The sequence below is a fragment of the Penicillium chrysogenum genome, assembly GCF_028827035.1.
Source record: "Penicillium chrysogenum strain IBT 35668 chromosome Unknown utg000002l_segment0_segment0, whole genome shotgun sequence".
Classification (NCBI taxonomy): Eukaryota; Fungi; Ascomycota; class Eurotiomycetes; order Eurotiales; family Aspergillaceae; genus Penicillium; species Penicillium chrysogenum.
This window is the reverse complement of record NW_026622750.1, coordinates 4,861,084-4,883,660: the sequence shown is the minus strand read 5'-3', so window position 1 is coordinate 4,883,660 and position 22,577 is coordinate 4,861,084. Positions and strand designations below refer to the sequence as shown.

General features: G+C 47.8%; 4 protein-coding genes across 4 annotated transcripts; 2 read left to right on the top strand and 2 right to left on the bottom strand.

The window, feature by feature from the left end:
* Nucleotides 1-4,185: 4,185 nt before the first annotated feature.
* On the bottom strand, nucleotides 4,186-5,238 carry N7489_005066 (C2H2-type zinc finger protein; the record flags this gene model as incomplete). The annotated part of the gene is made up of 4 exons (XM_056710818.1): nucleotides 4,186-4,756; nucleotides 4,815-4,894; nucleotides 4,942-5,133; nucleotides 5,185-5,238. 4 exons carry the CDS (start codon nucleotides 5,236-5,238, stop codon nucleotides 4,186-4,188), a joined length of 897 nt encoding a protein of 298 aa, XP_056569239.1.
* A 2,798-nt stretch (nucleotides 5,239-8,036) lies between these two features.
* Nucleotides 8,037-9,725, top strand: N7489_005065 (transposase; the record flags this gene model as incomplete). Its single annotated transcript, XM_056710817.1, has 2 exons — nucleotides 8,037-9,029; nucleotides 9,297-9,725. 2 exons carry the CDS (start codon nucleotides 8,037-8,039, stop codon nucleotides 9,723-9,725), a joined length of 1,422 nt encoding a protein of 473 aa, XP_056569238.1.
* Nucleotides 9,726-13,181: 3,456 nt separating this feature from the next.
* Nucleotides 13,182-13,541, bottom strand: N7489_005064 (uncharacterized protein; the record flags this gene model as incomplete). The annotated part of the gene is made up of 1 exon (XM_056710816.1): nucleotides 13,182-13,541. The coding sequence occupies one exon, from the start codon at nucleotides 13,539-13,541 to the stop codon at nucleotides 13,182-13,184; it is 360 nt and encodes a 119-aa protein (XP_056569237.1).
* Nucleotides 13,542-14,115: 574 nt separating this feature from the next.
* Nucleotides 14,116-14,877, top strand: N7489_005063 (uncharacterized protein; the record flags this gene model as incomplete). The annotated part of the gene is made up of 3 exons (XM_056710815.1): nucleotides 14,116-14,125; nucleotides 14,235-14,464; nucleotides 14,518-14,877. 3 exons carry the CDS (start codon nucleotides 14,116-14,118, stop codon nucleotides 14,875-14,877), a joined length of 600 nt encoding a protein of 199 aa, XP_056569236.1.
* Between the last annotated feature and the right edge of the window lie 7,700 nt (nucleotides 14,878-22,577).

The following is a 22,577-nucleotide window of genomic DNA, read 5'->3' as shown; positions in this document are numbered from 1 at the left end:
CCTCGACTAGCTCAGTCGCGTAGCGAGTACTGACTCGAGCGTTTTCCCCAGCGTGCTCAGTAGGGTGATCGGTCTGTAGGCCTTTGGTATGGTATAATCCGGTTTCCCAGGCTCTCTGAGAATGACGGTGGTGGACTCGCGGAAGTGATCAGGGCAGTACCATAGCCGCAAAGGTTCGTTGAACAGATGAGTCAAAAACGCGAGGAGGCTTGTATCTCGATGGCCTTCTTCAGCGCGGCATTCGGAATCCCGTCTGGCCCCGGGGCCTTGTACGATGCAGATCTCTGTATAACGTGCATGACTTCGCCGGACACCTTTGCAGTTGTTTGATCAGACCGCCGGGTTGGACAACGTTCGCTTCCTCGGTAAGTGCGTTTTATAACCATTTCGCATTGACGCTTTCTGACGATGGGCCACAGACAATCCCGAGCTGGAGGGTAATATGTCCGCTGAACTTCTGAGCCATCAGGCACAAGCTATGCAACGAGGAGCTGCCCCGGTCGGATTTTCACCAAATTCCGCTTTTGATAACCTTGTAATGTCGCCCATGTCTATTCTTCAGCCAGATCTGCCTGCGCCCTCTAATCTTGCAAACCTCATTTACTCACTTAATGGCCCTAGCTTTTCATCACTCTTGCCGGCAACCCAGCGCACTCCTTATTCGTAGCCCGTATCTGCTACTCAGTTGCCATTTTCTTCTTTTTGACCCACCACCTCCAGCTGCTCTCGCCAGTCTCCAGGCCAATGCAAATCGGCGGCAGCTTATTCCCACCACTACACAGCAACCTGTCCCTCTTTTCAATCTCGTCGCCACACGCCCCACCCAACCTTCTTTCTCTCCTGGCTAGAGCATTGGGCGGATAACAGCCACAAGGCCAAGGACCCTCTAGTTTCCAAGTCTTAAATCTGACGCATCATCTTGCAAAATGGGAGCAAGCAAGAATACCGAAAGAACTGCAAGGCAGGGCCCATAAAGCTAAATCAATTTTATACCACTGCCAGTGTGGTTGGATACGACACTAATAAACAGTCCGCCAATATTGAGAGGTAGAAGAAAGGTCATTAAGACCCAACTTGAAGGTATTTTCTGAAACCATCACCGTACTTGATTACCAGCCGATGTTCTTGTGTTCTTGTTTGAACGGGGCCTTAGGACTTATTTACCGAAACAGAGACAGATTGACCATGTACTACGGTATAAATTGCCAGAACCTCCCTGCCTATAAAAAGGAGCTGCCCTCAACCTTATGGCACTGGGGGATGAATTGAAGGCCCTCAGTTGATGCTTCAGGGCAACAGTTTCACTCTTTTTTGTGCAGACCCGATAATATATTCCACGTCTAAAGCTTGCAGTATAGTTTCTGATTTAACTTGCATCGTGTTTGATGGAAGCAGTCAAAATCAAATGACCATTTACGTTTGGGTTTGTTAGGGATAGGTGCTGTAGAAACCGTTTTAGGGGAAACGATCGCAGTTGCAGCATCCTCTTTTCAGGTGGATATCGAAAAGAGCAGTAAGGTGATGCGTACATTCTAAATGTATAGGTCGATTGCTTTAGAGCATTGCGATTCTTCCAGGGCTCAGCCCCGGAACCCGTAGAAAAGGTGTACGTTGGCAAAAGTACGCCCGAAGCCTCCCGACGTTTCATAAAACAGCATAACTGGTATCGTTATCTTAGGTCCCTTTCTCGAGGGATCCATTGGGCTAACATATCAATTCCGTGGAGGAAACGGATCGGCTGAAAGTTTCCGCCAGGGTTCTGGCAATTCATCCACGGAAGGTTCTGCAACCATCTGTTGACCTGCCCACTGGCTCTGTAGCTACAGAGGTGGTTGCTTCCGTTGCTACCTCTCTTACTAGCGCAAGCTCCTCTGCGCTTCCTCCAAGCGTCGCAAAGGCTGATAGCCCCGACCTGCCCCCTCTGAACGCGGAAAAGAGAGCCGTCGAATCCCCAACCCTCCCACAAAAGAAACGTCGGCATCCATGCTCCGCCTCTCGAACGCCGAGCCGCTCGCAACGGGCGCATCGAGAGAGATTCCCAAGCCTTAGAAGAATTAGTTGGGAATGGTGGACGATACAATACAATACCTGCAAACGCTATCTGACCGCGCCTTCATTTCCGGCACCATTTTCCCCAGGGGGTGGGCCACTATCCATGTCGCCCTCAGTTGCTACAGAGCAGGTACGAAGCGATCAGCATGATCAAAGGGATGGAAAAAAATGCTGTCTCCGATTTAGATTCCCCACCAACACAGTCAGAAGAGAAGTGTCGGAAGTGTGCTGCTGCGAATGAGGAGCGGCTGTATGTCTGAGACTGTACTCGTTCTTCTAATCCTGCTGGCTACATTCTGATAGCATAACTGGACTTTCAATATTGAGGGGCAAATATAGTGTTATGTGACCAAGAATCGGCGCTTGAGAACCTGTCAAGCTTCAAATCTATCAGTCCATGACTAAGAAACTTTGCAGTGCGAAGGTGGGTTGAACGATATCCTGTGTGACGACAAGCAAAAAGGTACTTGTAAATACCGGCTGCGTCTTGGTCTCAACCAACCCAAGAGGGATTGGAGAATCAGAGAGTATAGACAAGGCAGGGCGAGGTCGTCAATAGTGGATTAATAGCATTTTTGCAAGTCGAATTGCCTCGAATATGTATCAAATCCCAGTGACTCTTTAGCCTTTTCAACCTGTTTCCTCGTAGCGCTGTAATAGGTCTGTGCTCTACTGCCTACATACAAGGATGGAAACATTTTTACAGTTCTAGTTGTCAATCCATGACTGCTAGTCCTTACAACTCGGCCGTTTGGATGTCGTTCTGGCCCAAATGCCACCGTCCAAATTAGAAGAATTAATGAGGAATCAGTTGTGCTGGCCAAACCCCGCTGCATCTGGCATTGCATGGATGAAATCAAAGAAACAGCGGTCACGTTCTCAAGGACCAGAGGAATCTGATAGGCATTGTACATCGCCTTGTATCCCTCCGGCCCCCACTTCTGATTGTACGAATGATATCACATTAACTAGGTAGCCACAAATCGCATTGTGGGTAAGCTCAAGTGCTGCATGGCCTCTCAATAGCCATGCTATCGAGCACTCCAGTGGTATCATTTATAAATATCTAGATGGCTTTGGTTTGGTGGGCTGATGAACAGTGGGTGAAATAAGAACAGATTCTGGGCTTGGTCTTCCGTTTGGCAAAATTGCTGCTTGTCTAGGTACTCCGCGGTGAAGGGATAACAAAACGCCCAGGAAGATTAAACTACATTGTACACTATCCGAGAGTTGAGGTAATTCCTTGCCCAAGCCTTAGTAACGAAGCTGTCCTGATGTGCGTGGCTCCTATGGCCCATGACAGCATGCACGTCAACTTCGAAGGGCCCAGATGGCCGACTTCACTTCCCTTATGTGACGGGCCTAAGTCTCCGTCTTCTTAAAGCATTTCCAGTGAAATAATCTGAGGAAAGGATAATTTATAAGTATCTCATAAAAGAGCATTTGACAGCTCGTGAAAAGATGCCATACTGATTCCGTTATTATGGCGACATCTTCTTTTTGTGTCTTTAAGCTGGCGTGGCCACCAGTCGACAGACCTTGGGACCAATGCATGCATGGATATATCAAAGGCTGCGCGAGTTGATAAAGAATTTCAAATAGACTTTCGGGCAAATAGGTCTGGCGCAGAACATAGATCCAGACAGGAGAGGCCACGGCAGCCACCCATACACACTCGACCTAGCATGCGAGCTTTGGCTGCGATATTAGCCGGAGGAATACACAAATATATATGACTCGACCTTTGGTCGTTGGTCTTTTGCCTTAAATAGACGACCAATCCACGCTGGTGGAAGTATCAAAACGAGTGAATAAATAAATGGTACATTCCATGCCAGGTACTAAGACATCGCGAATAAGGCAACGAATGTCTTCTGCCTATCTTTAAATCAGTATATTTATAGGAGCGGCATAATACCATGGCAAGGAGGAACCTATAGTGGAAACGCTCAACAAGTTATGATAGAGTAAAAGAAATAAGTGGACATAAAGAACCCGGAGGAAACTTGCGAATGTCCGATGTGTGGGTCTTAGGTAGATCACAGACGGAAGAAAATAGAGAGTCGTGACGGACATTAAACGCACATTTCAGAGATCTACGAGAAGTCCCTTGGCCTACTCCAGATGCCCCAGTCACTCCTCGCCCAAGCCCCATTGATTTGAGTCCCAGGAGCATGGAAATTTGTACACATAGTCTAGATGGTATGAATCCATCATTGACTGGCCAGGGGCCATCCACTGGGGTTGGAAAGCCGCTTGGTCATATGCCGCCGGGATATAGTTTGTGTGTCGGTTCTGGTCGTAGCATTGTGGCAAAATCCGCATATATTGTTGTTGTTGTTGTTGTTGTTGTTGTAACGGTGGATGGACATGGGCATGTTGCGTGTTTGGCGTGTGTAGCACGTGTGTGGGATACGTCATCGGCACCGGTACATTTTGAGAAATGGTCGCAGGCGCTGCTTCGTGGACTGGTACGGAAACCATTCGGACAAGCTGTGGCCAGTAAAATTCATGATGCGGTGGCATTGATTGCGAATAACACGATTGTTTGGCAGGTATATACTGCTCATTTGGTGTAGGAACTGATGCCAGCGTCTGGTGGTATGAGTGCTCTGAGGTCGCATCTTCCGAGAATGGTCGGTTCAGGAGTCCCGGAGGGTGAGAGCGGTGTTTGTGTTTGGCGAGGATAGTCTTGCGACAGAAGCTACAGTTTCAAAAGATCATCAGACGATTTCCGACCATCTCGCTTCCTCGTTATTTACCTTCGTCCACATGTGGGCTCATGGCATATATAAGGCCTCTGGCCAGTGTGAATTCGACGGTGGCGGGCCAGACTCGATGACTAGAGAAGAATTAGAAACCGCGGCTTACTATTTTAAGGTTACTTACGTCTGAGAACGCCTTCTGGCATTCTTCCTGATCACAGACGTGTGGCTTTTCGCCAGTGTGGATCCTGGAATGTACGGTCAAGGCACTTCGTTGAATAAAGCTCTTGTTACAATTTGTGACCATGCAATGATAAGGCCGCTCATTGGTATGTATGCGATAATGGCGGCAGAGATCAGACTTGCGTTTGAAAGACTGCCGATTTAGGGCTTGTGATCAACACCAAAGAGTTAGAAGCTCACTTACCTTCCCACAATGATCCCACGAGCAGTGAAAATCGCGCCTACTGCCAGGAGCCATTTTGCGGTCAAGTAGGTATGCAACTGGAACTGCCGTACTTGGAACTGAATCGAAGAGATAATAAAGAAAGTAAAAGGGGGGAAAGGGCGTGATTGCACAAACAATAATTACATGCAATAAGATGCGGTAGGTCTGGGATGAGAATGCATTCAGCCAGGGTGCCTCCAAAATATGATAGGAGAGGGAGCCGAGGTGATATACGGTTAACAGGCTAAGCAAAAAAAGCGGTCCTCTAGCAATCGCTGAGAAAGGAAAAAACAATGGTGGGGATGATAGTTACTTGTTTTTTAGTTTAGTTACGGGTAAACTAGTTAGTTAGTTATGCTAGCGTTGGTCGCGTTACGTGGAACGGTATGTTGATAGGCAAAGAGAAAATGTGACCCCACATTACAGGAATTACGCCGCATACCACCTTCTAACCGACCTTACCAATTGTGTCATATTGTACCACATAATCATATACCGAACTCCCCACTCCACGGGCTGATAGGATATACAGTGGCGAGCAAGACAAGGGATAGAACAACACCCATTGTTCCGAACAAACAGCATCTTGCTCCAAATTCTCTTTACCCAGCGAAATCATCGAGGAGATGACACGAATTACGGTGCCAACGAAAATTGGCAGAATGAAAACCTAAGGATCTGGTAACTGAGAATGGACATTCAGCAATTGCAGCTTGTCTAAAGAAACGCCTTTTTTCTCAAGTATCATCTTCGGTGGCGATTTCGACTTGTATTAGTCCACAAGGCTAGGCTCAACTTGAGTGCAAGTCGTCTCATGTTCTCTGGACGGAAATTGAGGCGTTGTTTACTGTCTTAAACTGAGGGAATCTTAACCGCTTGGCTGCTTTAAACTCGGGGGTTCGAAATAGTGCCTGATGAATCCCAGAAGTCTTCCTGAGAGCATGCAGAGAGGTTACTAGGACCATAGAAGTTTGCTATTTATGGTTCAACAAGTTGTTTGACCTAAGGTTTTCCTTTTTTTTTTTTTTTTTTGTGGATATGACACGTTGGCATTTTCCGGCTAAAGTCGTGAGAAGACACATGCAATCTGACCATGAGACTTCGCAAGCGATCAACGCAAACTCCTCGCCGAGTTGGAAGATGAAAGTCGATTTCTAATCAGCTTGCATCTTTGTATAGGCAATATAGGAATTAACTCCGATGTGCGGCTTGATACCTGGTCTGTACCGGCCTCGTATCACAACAGACAGCACTCACGAATATACCAATAGTCCGATATATAGCTATCGACGTTCTACCTGGCATCGTTGCTCGATACCTCAAAGGGCCTATCCTGCGGTAAAGCCGATTAGGTAAAAGTACCGTTGAGGGAACAGATCGTTGGCCTTGGAAGGCTGATAAGAGTAAGGCAAGTATAGCCCTAGACCCTCGTAACCTAACTGTGACCAGTTTGCAGTGCGTAACAGCAGATAACCGCTACACAGAAGCCGCCTCCGCCCCCCACCCCCACGCCCGGCGAACAAGGCCTTCGCCACCTTTGCAGCCACGGACTAGAGCATTACAAACATGTGGGCATGTGGGTTATGTAAAAAATCAGTGTCGTAGGATGTCCAGATGGATATAGGTTTTGGCTTAATTCAATTTAATGGCGCTTTGATTGAGATTTAACGCGTCCAATCTGGGGTATATCTCCAACAAGCCTGCTTCCCGACGACAAAAGATCCATTCGGTCAGGAAATAACCCGCATGGCATTAATTCCGGGAATACAGGTAGAAATGAGCAGGCGATATGGGCAAGCAGGTTTGGGAAAGGGAAGTTTCGTCCTTCTAATCCCTGATAGGGCTCCGGCCAGTTATTGGTGGTCACTTCTGCGGTCCCACAACCCGGCAGATCAAATTTCCGAGCGCTTCTACGAACATGTTGCAATCTCGGAAAGGTGGAAAGGGAGCGCCGTTTGCAAATCAGGGTTCAGCCCCACCGAAAAACAGGATTTTCGTTGGAAAGGAAAGAACGGGGGCAAATTTCGATATCCCCGATAAGCGAAACCGGAGACTGACCTGGGATTATTAAGACCCCTGGAGACTGTTTCTGAGACATCACTTGCTGCAACGGTTACATAGACTCTAGTGGACTCCCAAGGTTGTGTGACCTTGCTCATCTTGTAGCATGTGTATATTCGTTGTATTATGGTGGGGTTCTGTGGATCATGCCCGAGTATCATTAATACAGGTCTAACCCTAGTAATGCATGAGTGTAGTGCGTACCAAGGTGACAGAACATTACCTTTAGTACAGGGGATACAACGGCTCATTATTGTACTACATAGTAGCAGATTAATGGATTGAACACGGCGGGGAATCCCAGCCAACAATCTGATTCGGACACGCAATATAACTAGGATGTGAAGTCTGGTTGAAGATAGACAACTGCTGTTCCAGATGTTTTGATATAACTCGCTTGGACATTTTTAATTTTTCAAGGTCAGGACACAACAACCGTAGTCCATTAATATTACACTAAATCCTGAACGGTGTTGTCTTTGGATTTACATATCACTCGTTGTCATTATCCCGATTGGTCAGAAGCACGTGCGAACAAATGCATTGAATGGAATTTGGGTATGTCCTGGCGTGGCTTTGAATTATATTCCCGGGGTTCCGGGTCCGGGGATCAATCCCACTAAGTAGGCCGAAATGGGGTAATAGCCGTCCTCTACACCGCCCCCATACCTTTCCAGGTATGGGTCCGTCCCGGAAAACACAAAGAACCCCCTAAACACAAATTCTTCATTTTTTTATCACTTTCCTACCCATTTTTCTACCCCTTTACTATGCCGAAAAAAGCCAAAAATTCGGAAGATGAAATCCAAAAGGCTGTACAAGCCTACCATGCTAGAAAAAAGCCAAAAATCGCTCCATTGGCGCGGGAATTCTCGGTTTCGTACTCTCAGCTATACGCTCGGATTCATGGTCGTGGGACTCATTCCGACCGTACCGACCGTACCAAAGCGCTTAATCCAAATCAAGAAACGGCACTTATAAGCTGGGTCAAACTGCTAGATAGTAGTTTAATCGAACCTACCCCGGAAGAGATTGAAAACACTGCAAATCGGCTGCTAAAACGCGCCGGTGCGGATCATGTTGTTGGTCATAACTGGGTATACCGTTTCATCCAAAGGTTGCCCCCTACTATCAATTACCTTATCCAAAAACCTAAGGAAAAGGCCCGTATGGAAAGTGAGAATATAGAGAGTCTTTCTCTATGGTTTTACCATTTTTCTAAGGTGGTAGAGGAGCATCAATTCCTACCGCATGAGATCTACAATTGGGATGAAACCGGCTACCAAATTGGCCAGGGAAAAGCACGAAAGGTGGTTTCCTCTCGTACTACCAGTAGTATTGCTACTGGCGGACTAGCGGAATCAATCTCTGGTATTGAATGTATCGCTGCCGATGGCTGGGTGATGCTACCTTGGTTTTTGGTAAAAGGCACCCGTCAGATGGAAGAGTGGTATACCTCTATCAAAATCCCTGATTTCCGGATTAAACCCACCCCTAAGGGGTATATTGACGATGAAACTGCTTTTGAATGGCTATGCTGTTTTCATGAAGCTACAAAAACCCGGGTTCAAAAGGGTAGACCTCGCTTGCTTCTTATGGATAATCATCCATCCCATACAACCATAGAATTTACTACCTTTTGTAAGGAGAAATTCATCATCCCAATCTGGTTTTTACCGCATACCACCCATCTCTGCCAACCGCTAGATGGCCAGGCTTTCCAGTGTATAAAACACTACTTCCGAAAGGCAAATAATGAGGTTGTAATGTGGGGTGGAAGTGCAGGTCAAAAGCGAGATTTTTTCCGGATGATTGGCGAGATACGAACACAAGCTTTTACACAAAGGACTATAAGATCATCTTTTAGCTCCCGCGGTATCTATCCTTTTAATCCGGAGATGATTTTGGGACCTTTACGAACCCAGGCTAGTGAAGATGACGTCCTCCGGATCATAAATACACCATCCCCCCCCGAACTATCTAGTTCAGCGACGAATTCACCCCCAGATTCCGTTACACGGGTGAAAAAGCTTAATACTAAGCTTCTTAATGACCTCGCCGAGCTAGATGGGCTATCTGCACGAATACAGAGGCGTATTCGTCGGAGTATAGATGCAAATGAGCTCCTTTCCCAGCGACTTGCTATGACCGAGGAATCTTTAAAGAAGTCTCAGTCCTATAGGGAAGATGCATTGGCTCCAAAAAATCGACGATCTATTCTCAATGCTGGTCCAATGGCTCTTTCGCCAGCAGGTGCAAACCGGATGATAAAAAGGAGGCAAGATGCCGACGACAAGAAGTTTCAACGACAACAGGCAAAGCATGCCAAGAAATTGGAATTGGAGCAGCAGGCTCAATTGGCCAGGGAAGCCGCTGATGCTGAGCAGGAAGCTAGATTAGCGGCAAGAGATAGCAGAGGTGCAAATTGGTATATAGATACTACTGGCGTTTATAGGTAGAAATGGGTTTAAATGCATGGGTTTTGTAAAAATCTTGTGTTTTGTGGGTTCTTTGTGTTTAGGGGGACAGACCCACCCCGGGTAAGGGGTGGGCTGGTAAGACGGCTATGTCTGACACGTCCAAATAGAATAACCAAATGACTGGTTTGTTGTTAGATTGGTCGGAAAACGCCCAATATGGGCACGGAGGCTTAGCTCGCAAACAACGAAGTTGAGGCGGTCGGTTTCTCGAGCCACCTCTCCCTGCCTCCGACGTCGCGGTAATGGCACTGGAATAATCACCCTAGCCCCCCATCCCGCGGAGCCGCTAATACTGAATCAGGGTTTACCTCGGGACGGAATATGGTTACTCGGGACGTGATGGCAAAAGTGCCTAACTGCTTTGTCCACTAGTTATTTTAAGACGTGTCCTATGTCTTAGATACTAGACTGATACCGGGAAAAAAAAGTTGTACGAGGGCATGTTTTATCAGGACGGTTGATCTTGATTTTGCTGCAAAGCGTAATTTTTTGGAGAGATTATTCCGGAGCAACTTCTGTCAACAGATCAGTGTGCATCACAGACTAAAGGCAATGAACACCGGCAGCCTACGAATTGACTTTCATGCAGCTGCTGCCGGCAGCGGGGAAGGCTTAAGTGTATACAGTACTGTCGAATGCGAAAACGGTTTACCCCAAGACTTTGTTACTGGCTTGTAATCAATAATAGCTTAAGCCTGATTCGCCTAGGCCGTAGGTGTGGTAGGTCTATAAGTGGTTAAATAAGTTATCGCTTGTCCTAAGAGGATGGGACTTTGTTTCGGATTCTGGCCGAGGAACAAAGTGTGTGCCGAAGGGATAAACTGTTTTCGAATTCTGCACCGACTTGTAAATAGACTTTGGTTGCCCACCTTCATTCGAGCACTCGTGCCAAATAAACCACAATTGAACATTACTGCCACCGCCCGTCGATATCTAACCCATGAATTCCTCAAACTCATATGATGAAGAACCTATCACGCCGCTGACTTTACCGGGGGCGTTGGTGGACTGCCACCGCCAGGAGGCAATTCTGCTTAGCGCTGAAAAGTTAAGGGTATTTTCGGTGCCGGGCGTGAACATTGCGGCGAGATTTCCAGAAGGTGGGCGATACAAACAATACTTTGATTATGGACTTGAATTAACACTTTCACAGATGCCGTCGTCATCGTGAAAGAACTCGAAGAGAATAAATATATCATCTCGCCGAATTCGCCCGCCCTCCTTTTCGAATGTCAAACCTTGTACAACACTAGAGAGCTTGACTTTTCACTCCCCCAAGTGTATGTGGCTATGATGAAAATGTCCAGAAAACACACGCTCGAAGGCCAAATAGGAGATTGGCTCCGCTTCATGATGAGGAAGTGCCTCTGTAGCACCGAATTGAATCGGGGTGATGAAGGTCCGTTTATTCGGGTCGCGCTTGCACTACAACGAAGGGTTAAGGTAAGATTGCACAAGAACCAAATCTACGATTTTAGCAGATATGATATCTCGATCAGTGAGGTTGTCTTGGAGACTTTCCTCCCTCGACATGCGCGTCCTGAATCTTCATGCACAGTTGAACTTTGGTTCGTTGAGTTTTCTCTGTCTGATTTTTCTTACTCGGTGTCAAAAGAGGCGACTATTTCTGAGCTTGCCTCCTCCTTTAGTTACATTTGAAGTTAGGTATATTGTTGTAGTCTAATCACGGGAAGATGATCGATGTCTAATCCCATGTCCATTTCCCCTCCATTACATATGTGTAGTTAGCCAGCCGTTGCGTTGAACTATTTAAAGCGTCGCCCTGAAGCTGTACGTCTGACTACTGAACTGTAACGCCCATGCCGGATCTCGTATTGTCAAACTTAGTAAGGCCGTCCGAAAAGCACAAACCGCGGTGAGCGTGATATGTAAGATAGAAAGTAAAAAGCCTCGGCAGATCCCGACAGTCAAGATCCTCCTGTGAAATTGAAATGAGCGCTAATCCTTGCCCAAGCGAACGCACCCGGAGTCCCAGGCAGTTGAGTTTGGCACATCGCCGCCATACTGCAAACGGCAGAATGGTTTGGCCGAACGCACGAATCACACTATCCGGAAGCGGATGAACACGCTCCTGTCGGATGCGATACTATCCCCTTCATGGTGGATAGAGCTTGTAGACGCAGTGGTCTACTTGAAGCTGCGCGCTCAACCATCGATCTTACAGAAGAAGACACCGTTTGAAATACTTATACGGAAAGCCGCCCTCGCTGTCGCACCCGCAACGCATTGGCTCCCGTGCCTGGGTATTGATCCCGAAAGAGCATCGAGCGAAACTCGGACCCAGGTCATCCGAGTGCCGATTGCTAGGGTACTGTGAACCGAACTAGTACAAGCTCTATGAAAACCATTCAGGGAAGACAGTCTTTTCCCGTCATGTCGAGTTCGATGAGAGGACCCCAGTGGCGCCACTCATCGAAGAGGGAACAGGCAACGACCTCCCGGACAACGTTCCTCCATCAGCTGTCCTTCCATCAATGCCAAGTTCAACCAGCGGACTGCCAGCACCACCTGCATCGCCATTACCTCCGCTGAATGAGCGAGAGAAAAGGCCATCTGAGCGTGAAAGGAAGAAGAGTATATAAATCAGAGAATAGTTGAAGTCATTGAAATTCCTCGGGCTATGGAACTGACTATCTAATGTGTCAGGCTGTAAAAAATGAACAACGACCAGTGCGGACACTACCAAGCGCATGTCTAATAAATATCTTTGATCGAACCACAATGCATCTCACTAAATCAAGAAGTGCATTACTATCTATCCCTAAACACCATATAAGATAAATACTATAGGCCTGCTCACATCAAGCTAAAACGTTGCCGTTTAGAGGAACATGCTCTGAGATATGATAGATCATTAACATATGAATTTTTACATGCCTCACTCATACCATCTCTACCATACCATGCCTCTATACCGTGAGCCTCTTCAAGGCGTTGGTGAAACCCGTATCGGTAAAACCCGAATTCGATACCTCCTTTCCCGTCAAAGGTCTTCGTCACCATTACGCGGATCCGAAAGCCACGCAATCCGCTCCTGTAACCATATCTCCGCTCTATCCATCTGCTCATGCAAGCAAGCAGCATTAGACCCCAGTGCACTTCTTCTGGCCTGTTCCGTGCGTCCCAATTACAGTAGACACTTGTATATGCAATTGTATACAACAGTCATCATAAAAGCGTAGAGAATATCCTCTTGTATACTGGCAATTTTGCGTATACCAATCGATAGGATGCCTAGCTGAGCAATCCCCTACATAGAGTCCATGTTTACGGCCTACCTCATTACGCACTGCATTATCATTCTCATTGTCCTGCAAGTCAATTTCATCTATTCAACGATATATAATCGAACTAAATTAGTATTTGCAGCATGGCAACCCCTGGGGCTTCATGTTTGCCTTTTTCTTGTCCGATCTAACAACGTCTATGGGGCTTGGGACGAAGTCGCCGCATCCAATCCAATCGAATTGCCTCTCGCTCCGAAATCGCTCCCTTCCGGCGCGGGGTTTCTTTGGCACCCTTCCTTTGGGGTCTGCCAGGCTGTCCTTCTAGGAACGTAACGTGCGAGCCATGAAATCGACGATGAATTCTCATTTCAAGGACCTTCTTAGCTCGCTGCAAAGGTGGGCTCAATGAGTCAGTGCGAATGTTACGACCGGCATGGCGAGTGATCATCTTTGATGGCAGAAGATTTGAGGAGTCACACAGTAGTGGCATCAGATCGTAGTCGCTGGCTAGTCTTTGGCGGCGGGGCCGGCGAGCTGTTGGAGTCATTGCAATTTTAACAGATAGGTGGCACAAAAGACATGGAGTCGACCCAGCCCTGCCCATTATATATATGCCTTGCTGGATCTTTGGGGATGTTGTTAGCGAGCCCGACAGTCTGCTCAGTGGCATCAGTTTTCGACCCTCCAGTAAGTCACTATCGGTTCCGCCGGCACCTTAGAAGGCAGAAATCTTTGGCAGCGTGAAGAGGCCCCAACCAAATTACTTCCAGCGTTTGCCGACCTAAGCTTAATGATTGAGGATGTATTTGAACAGAAATTGAGGTTACTTTTTCCTGTGATTTCTTCAGTAGTCCAGTTTACTTGATGAGGTCTCCACAAAAGTTATACCCGACTTTCAACCAAGCCTCAACTCATCCAAGTTCCAGCTGAAACTTTATTTATCCAATATGAATGGATACTGGTGAGCTCCACCCACGGATACCACTTCCGACTTGAGAAAGAACGAATCATCGATCCTGCATTGAGCCGGTGTTTTGGCGGAAGGGTCAGTTTCGAATCATATTTTCAATACCCACGTCACCATTCCCCTGATATCCTTTGAGTGCTTAAGGTACCCTACGATGCCTAAACGTATGAACGAGAAGCGCTTCAAACCGAAACAATAATGTCGAGAAGCCCTAGCGGCCAATATATGTATTTGTGGCCTTCTTCTGACAATAACCTCAGCTAATATTCCTAGATGTCCGACTTCGCATAGTAGTCGATCCTGAAACAGTCCGCCTTCAACCGCGACCTGAAGATGGATACGCTTGGTCCGTCACGAGTCCAAACGCTGGTTTGCTCAAATCTAGCTTAAGTAGCGGCATACATCTTTACCGGTCAATTTACAATGAGATCGGCCATCCATTCGAAGCTGTTTCCCCACAAACGTTGCGAACCTCGCAGTTAAATGCGAACTGTATTCCCGAGGTGAGAAATGCTGGACATCCTTATTGATATAGCATTGCTGACAGAACCTGGAGGCGGAGAGTTTTGGTGACGGAATGGATGGTTCTTTCACGGCAGAGATCTCCAAGCTTAAGGTTGCTAATAGCAGCATAGAAATCGAGTTGGAACGCACTCGTGCCCGACTGAATGACTGTCTTGACGAAAGTCACACGGTCCGGGCTGAGGCCAATGAACTCCGCCACGATATTCAAATTCCTCAGTTGCACAATAAGAAACTGCATGATGAGTTAACAGAGGCGAAAGCGGGCATTGCTGGAGCAAGGCGGATATTAAACTCCTTGCAAACGGAGGGAAATGAGATCGCACTTGGCACCCGCGATATCCAATCATCAGCCAATGGCATCCATGGGGTAGCGAGCGAGGTCTTGGATTGACGAGAGCACGCGACAGAGATCCCGTATGCGCTAACAGCCTACTGAGTACCCTAGTTGTCATGCGTCAAAGGCAACAGTGAATGTATCCCTCCAATAATACGCCTTACAATTTGGCATCAACTTCGTCTATATTCAAATCGACACCGGCCTCGTGATGTATAGTATCCATAGGCTGAACGTGGGCTACCGGGGAAGTGAGCTATAGGAGTCTCGAGTTGGGTGCTTGATAGCAGAATTCTCAACTGGTGAAGCCCGAGGCCCATGCCGTAGCTTAAGCGGACAATTACACCATGCTCAGGTACCTGTTATGACTGCCGCTTGATTGGTTGCACTGGAGGTTTCTATCCCTCAAGCATGCCTATGTTATGGTGGACGCTGGATGGATGCCCTCATTACTGAGTCTTGGGCGCAAAAAATGCCTTTCCCCCGTAACAGGGGCCCAAGTATTAAGGATGCTGGTCAACCAAAATTCAGGTCTAAACTAAAGTAACGGCTTGTTGAGGAATCTAGGACAGGAATCTGAGAATTGTTTATTCGTAAAAACAAGGCCGCTATTTTCTTAGGCCCGACCCAATGGAGAGGCATGGAAGTCGACAAAATTCACAAAGCACTTGAATGATAGCATTTTAGTCTTAACACTAAACTTTGGGCGGGATTTGACCGATTGGTCCTTTCTAGCATGAAACAGTGTTGTATGTAACAACGTACATATATGTGCGGACCCGTTGCTCGCACCCCCCATAATCGAGCGGTAGGTGTTTATGCGTTCGCACAAATGCCCAGTCCTCAGTTTTCTTAGGATTATGACCCTTGTTTGGCATACCTCCTGTGCAGGAGCAAGAGCGGCTTCATTCGGGTCCAAGTCCTGCGCTTGGGTCTCCTTGTACTCCTATATAATTCAGCTTCTCGAAATTGCTTGTATTACTTTCAACCTCCTACGTCTCGTTGCGCTATTGTTTATCCCGCGATCGAACACACCTAGCATGGCAAAGAATAACAAGGCTTTCTGGGAACAGGCAGACCACTGTAGCGAAGTACAGCTGCGTGCTGCGCCTTCCTGTTATCCCCTTCGGTCTACTCGGTCTAGATCTAAAGACGATCGGAACCCTCTCAAACCGGCGAGTGGGTTGCACAAGCGTACGGTACCCAATCCCTACCTTCCACAATATTTTCTGGATTTGCCTTGGCCAATATTGCCCTGGTGACATACCTTGACGTACTCCCAACTGACTGTGCTAGGCATCCTCCATCACGAGAACACGAAACCCTAGGCGGAAACATGATAAAATGTCCCATAGGAAATGTCTTCATATGATGAGCATCGTTGAGGAAGAGATCCAAAAAGCGCAGGAGGAGAGAGAAGAGGAGAGAGACAAGCATTGCCAGCTGCTGGAACAACTTGAGGCCGAGAAAGCCGACGAAACTTCGAAATTGCAGCTGGCTATTGCAGCAAGAGATGCAGCGTTAGCTGACAGTCAACGGGTCAGGCACGAGATCTGTGAGTTGCAGCAGCAGCTAGAGTCCACAAATGCCGCTCTGCAGGATCAGGTGCCGTGGAATGATATTCAGCTGGTTCTGGATCAGGCACACGGGGACATGGTATCGACGACCACTCGATTTTGGAACACGATCGATGCCCTCCAGAACAGACGACTGGCATCCTATTTGCCGGGCTCCGGAGTGATCCACGCGGACTGGGCTGAGCAAAGCGGCCCGGTTACTCAGGGCCACGATGCCCTCCTCAGCCTCTCTGAATCGAATGTCCCGCTTCCTAGTCAGCAGGAACCGTCTGCGAGCAACCAATATGGATCTCTTGTCTGAAAAGAACACCTGCGTTGAACTTGCTGGGTCTTAATTTCCTGTGGATAGAATTGCCTTTTTAATGGGGTAAACGCGCAGATAGCTCATGAACAGGCTTCCTGCAACGTTATCACCAGACCATTCTAAGGGTAGTGGTTACGAAGTATGTGTATTGCCAATTTTTTGCCCCGAAGAATATCGCTGGGCGCTTTGGTCCAAGAACCACCAGTACGAGTAAGCACAGGCGTCTCGATACAGTGTTCGGCGCAGGTTAACGGCGGGTTCACCACTCTCTAGGCCGACCAACTCCAGACTCTTTGGTTGTTTTTTATACATTAAGAAATGTAATGAGTAGGTGGGACTGATACTACAGACGCAGTCGTGGTGGATTCAGTATCACACCGCTTAGATACGCTTCAGAAATGGGAAAGACCTTGGCACGCTGGTCTGTGGAGTTGATATTTATTGTAGTCCATGGAAAGGGAATGCATCTTGATAGTCCGATCAGGACAATGCTAGGCCTTGTGGCTATGGGTCTAATGGAGAAACCCCCGCTTCTCTTGCGCACTACAGTTGTTATCTCTTCTCGTTCCTCAATCCAAAGCTTGCCGTAGTATGTCCTGATCTAACTCAATCACAAATAGCAATTTTTCAACTACTAGGCACATTGAACTACTCTACTAGTATCAATCGCGAAGGATCGCACCTTAATAGTCGCAACCATGATGCAATCATCTTTACATGGCGTATAATTCTTATGTACTACTGTGGCTTTAGCCTTTGGGGCATGTCTCCAGTTGTACAAACCGTGCACAATCATACTGGACTAGACAGTACAAATCATCTGCAATGGTGGAACTAATGAAAGGCTTAAAGTACTCGTTTACATATAGTGGGTCGCGACGATAGCCACTCGGCTCGGGCGAGATAGCTTTGGTGTGCACAACCTAGGCAAGCATTGATAAAATTCAAAGACGCAAATACAACGACGAACTATACATGGCTCGCCTGGTACCAGCTCGCATTGGGTCAATCAGACCTTTTCCAGTGACCCTCCAACTCAGCGTCCATGATGAGAGTGTCCATATTCAGTAATATTTTCAGTCGGTGAAACAATCGTATCCACAACTCAAGACCAACACGAATTATTTCCTTCCTCTGGTGTATATGGTCGGATAGCAAAACACAGTTTGGGTCGCATCACTGCTGCCGCCGACGCATGGATCGCCCAGTCTTCTGGCCCTCTGTAGATTTGTTTGTACCCTGTCCGGTCACCTTCTGTACCTCAGTCTCGACGATTGCCAATCGGCCCAAGATGTCAACCAGATCGTTGCGAACGGCTTTATTCCAGGCGCCTTGGTCATGCGATAAGCGCTCAATAGACCTGCGGGGACAGTTAGTGTTTTAAATTCTCACTCAGTAGCGACCGCAACTTGCCCCATTCGGTTATGTAGTCTGGATATTGTTAGCAGGCCAATTCCCAATTCTAAATTACGTCCGTGTGGAATTGTACTTACTCCGTCAGGCATTCAAGAGCAACCGTATTGCTGTCTCCGGAGGGCTGGGTCTGTCCGCGCAGGTCCAGGGCTGTTTCATGTCCAAACACAGTTCTCCGCTGTTGTGCAGTTTCCTGCTCACTCTCATCATCTGAGGTGCTATTTTCCTGGTCGCCTGAGTCATTTTCCTCCTGAGGTGACTCGTCCCTTGTTGTATCACCTGTAGCGCTGCTGGACACACTGCCGGTATCCTCAGACTCTAAGGACGACAATGACAATGCACGTTGCAATCTGCTCCGAAAGTCTGGTCGTCGAAGAGGGCGCGAGGCTTTTCGAATTCCACCCATGTCTGCGTCTTAGTTACGCTGAGGTGAAGAGAGTTCCCACTTCTGGTTGAGTGTGATAGGAGAAAGCACTCCGGCTTTATAGCAAGTTGTATCGCGAGACTAGAATTAAGTGTTGTGCTTGCTCACGATAACGGGAATGGCAAGCGCACGCATTTTTCACCCATGCATTCTGATTCTGCACGTAGATATTTATTCTATTTCTGCATGGCTCACTAAGAGTCGGACATGTTTCAACGAACTGGTGAAACCATGTGATATTGTCAACAGGTGCACGGTGGCCGTTCAACGTTGTTGATTCTCAACGAAACACAGTACATCAAAAGTTGAAGGCTTTTGGCCTTCAGAAGCTTTAGCTGGGGCGAGTCGTGAGAGTCTGGTACCAGTTCACCAAGCTGAGCCATGGCTCATAAACGCAATCGCCATATTTATGTGCAACACTATGATCTTTTAAACTCAACAACCCTTCTCTCCGAATTCACTTTCTGCTGTTTTATTCAACCGTTCTTCCCACTTTTTGACTTACCCCAGCATCACCATGTCCCCACGTAGCGCATCCGGCTGGCCAGAATGGGAAGAGAAAAACCTTCTCTCTTGGCTGGATTCCCATCGGGGCCTGTCGTGGAAAGCCCTCTCCGACGCATATTATGAAGAATATCAGGTGGATCGAAGCGTTGAGTCTTTACGAGGGAAAAAGTACCATATTCTGCGGAAGCAGCGTCGCACTGGCGCCAAAGTCCCCGGTCGTTCAGGAAAACAAAAGCGCCCAGGCGACATGCGGCGCTCGCTGGTCGATAGCGGTTCACGATCACCCCTGCCAGACAATAACCCTGCCCAAAGGAACATTGATAAATGGTTTCAAACAATTCTAGCGGCCGACCCTAGCCAGTCCGGCGACAGCGATAAACCAGCTCAAACAGCACGCTCGAAAATACGTATGAAATACTTTTATTCTTCCTATATAAGAGGCTGACCTTTTGCCACAGGCTGCGTGACGCCAGCACCGCTTCCGTACTCGCCTCAAAGAACACGATCGTCGTCCTGGATGTGGGACTATGTACATCGTGTCTGTGCCGCCAGGAAACTGAGATACCGGCGAACAGAACGTCCACACTAGCAGCATGTTATCGACTGGAGCGCTACATTGCTATGTCGAAGGAACAGTGGCCAACTATTTCGATGAAATAGTCCTGGTGTATGTTATTACCATAAAGGCTGTGCTTACTCGACAATGAACACTCAGCATGAGAGATATGAATCACTCCATGGATTTCGTATAGGAAGGAGCAATCACCCTTGTTTGAAATTACAACACTAATGAGGAAGCAATAGTGAGGAAGTTCCAAAGTCAAAGGTGAACATTCGAGCATGATCGTGGTGCTTCTGAGCAGGCCCAGCTACACAGTTTCGTCCTTGTCATTCTAAACAAGGGGCATGGCCCTTGTGGCCTGCAAAATACTGCGGACAGTGTATAAGAATTCACGGTACTATGCGCGTTCCCATAGAGAGATAGGACAGGCTAGGAAGGGGCTCTGGCACTGAAATCTTGTTACCTCAGTAAAATATACCTGGTGGGGTTTGATTGAATCGGTGGTCGAAAACAATGTGATCTGTGGAGCGAAGCGTCCGATCTACTTTCGACCCACGCCCGAGTCACAAGGAAATTAAGTTTGACACAGACTGCGGAACCACGAGCGAGACTGCCGATCAGTAGCGGAACCGCAAATCGAGAGCTCGTTTGGATGAACCATGGAAATGCTTGCGCGGTGAGAGAATGCGGTTTTAATGAAGAATTCAAGCCTGGGTTTCTGCCTACTTTCTTTCTGGGCTGATCGTGATTAAGCCTTGCAGCCCGAAGGAAAAGAGAACTAGAGCAGAATCACCACAATCTCCGTCGGCTGGTATGTAGGATAAATTTATTTCGGTAAGGCCAATATTTTATTAGAGATTTTCTTTAAATTCAGCATCGTGATCAAGATGTGCAGATTGATTGAAATAAAGTTTAGGGCCGCAGGAGGGCCGGTCCACATCGAAATCTTGTCCGGAGGCCAATCGGTTTTAGTAAAACGGAGGCATTTTATTTAAGCTCATGTGGTTTGTCCATAATTGGCAAATTATTTGCAAGCCATCTGCTAGAGTTATTGGAATAGCGGTAGACTTGGAGAGATGGAGAGGAAGTGTTGTTAAGGCCAAGAGAGCAATAATCATCGGAGAAAGGCTTATTGCAGGAGAAGATACGTAGCTTCTAGAACATTCTACAGACCAGATAGGCAAAGTTCAGCTTGCCACTTGACAGGGGAACTTACTTTCTCTTCACTGCGACCAAGTGAACACAACCACGGATCGGGTTGTAGCCTACCATTCTGTCGCCAAAGTCTGCTGTTATTCCAAGTACTCGCCCGCCCCAGCAGTGCCTCCTAGGCAACAAAGTCCCGTTCCATCGGACACTGATGGCCGAAAGCTTTGGGCTTGTGGATCGTGTCTGGACCTTTGCAATTCTTTCCAATTTCTCTCCGGGTCACAATTAGAACCTCCCTGATCTACTGTCCCCTGGGTCGTCGCTGAGATCTGCATCGCAGAACCCTACCTGCGTCTGTCTGAATTCACGCGTGGTGTTTGATTGGCCGGTCGGGTGCTTTTCGTCTCCAGGGTCTCATCAGTGTAATAGTAGCGTTGCAATCTTGCGAGGGGTGGCGATCACGAGAACCTAGCTCGTGGGCCTTGGTTGCATCAGTTCACATGGTTGTCCTGGAAACTAGACCCAGTTTCTTGTCTGAGCTTTCCAAAGGTCTGGACCCTTTTTGGCTTATGCCAAAGAAAGACAATCTTCATCCTGAGATTGAGAGTATGCCAGTGCCTATGCGCCGAGGGAGTAGAGATTTTAGTAAAGACATTATAAGTCAGCTGCGAGTAGAAAGAAAAGAAATAACATTCAGCGGCGCGAGCCTAGAGATGGCAGTAGTAATTCTAGTGAGACCGAAAGGTCCTCCGGCCAACCGCAGGTACAGCACAGCGCTTCCGTCGGCCATCTGCAGCCCATTATTTCGGCATCAGTCGAAGCACTTCAACCCTCACGAAAGAAACGGTGACCGTGGTTAAAACGGGGAGGCGTAGAATACAAGCACGTTGAGCGATTTAATTGCAAATTCAACGTTATGTAGGAGAACTCTTATTTTTGCGGTGTTAGTTTCTTTTCAACACTTGACGAAAGTTGTTCACCACACTCAACGAACAATTTTGAGAGGAATTATTCCGGGTCGAGGATTGACTCTGTAGGCCACAAAGTCTCCAAACACCACTTCAACGTCATTCAAATCGCTTCAACGCCTATCAACGAGAGTGATTCTCGCTACCATCTGCGCAATTGGTTCCTTGGTAGAGACGTAGCCAAAAAGTTTATAAAAGGGGTCAGATTCCCAGCCCAAAAAAAATCAGGACTTCGGTCCTCACACTCCGATGTGTCATGGTGTCTCTCTCTTGCCTGCGGGCTTGAGAGTCTCCGTGACCACGGCTGTCGCTGCCACGAGCCCAGTGATGTAAGACTTGCGCTCCCTCGCTGCCACGAGCCCCGCGAGTGTAAAAAGGTGCTTCGCAGGATAGGTCTGCGTGAACAACAATCCTCGCAGGGGGGTGCTGCGAAAACAAGACTACCCCGCAGGATAGGTCTGCGTTATCAATATGCCTCGCAGGGGGGGTGCTGCGTCAACAAGACTACCCCGCAGGATAGGTCTGCGTCAACAACAATCCTCGCAGGGGGGCGCTGCGTTACCAAGTGAACTCCGCAGGGGGACGCTGTGATGACAAGTGAGACCCGCAGGAGACCGCTGCATTACCAAGTTCTCCGCAGCCTAGGTCCTGCGTCAACAAAGCGCCTCGCAGGGACATCTGCGAACCCAAGAGTCTCCGCAGGGACATCTGCGACAACAAGAGTCTCCGCAGGGACATCTGCGACAACAAGAATCTCCGCAGGGACATCTGCGAAACCAAGAGTCTCCGCAGGGACATCTGCGACAAAAAGACCCTCTAGCCCGTGCAGGCACCTCTTCGTGGTGCTAGGGAC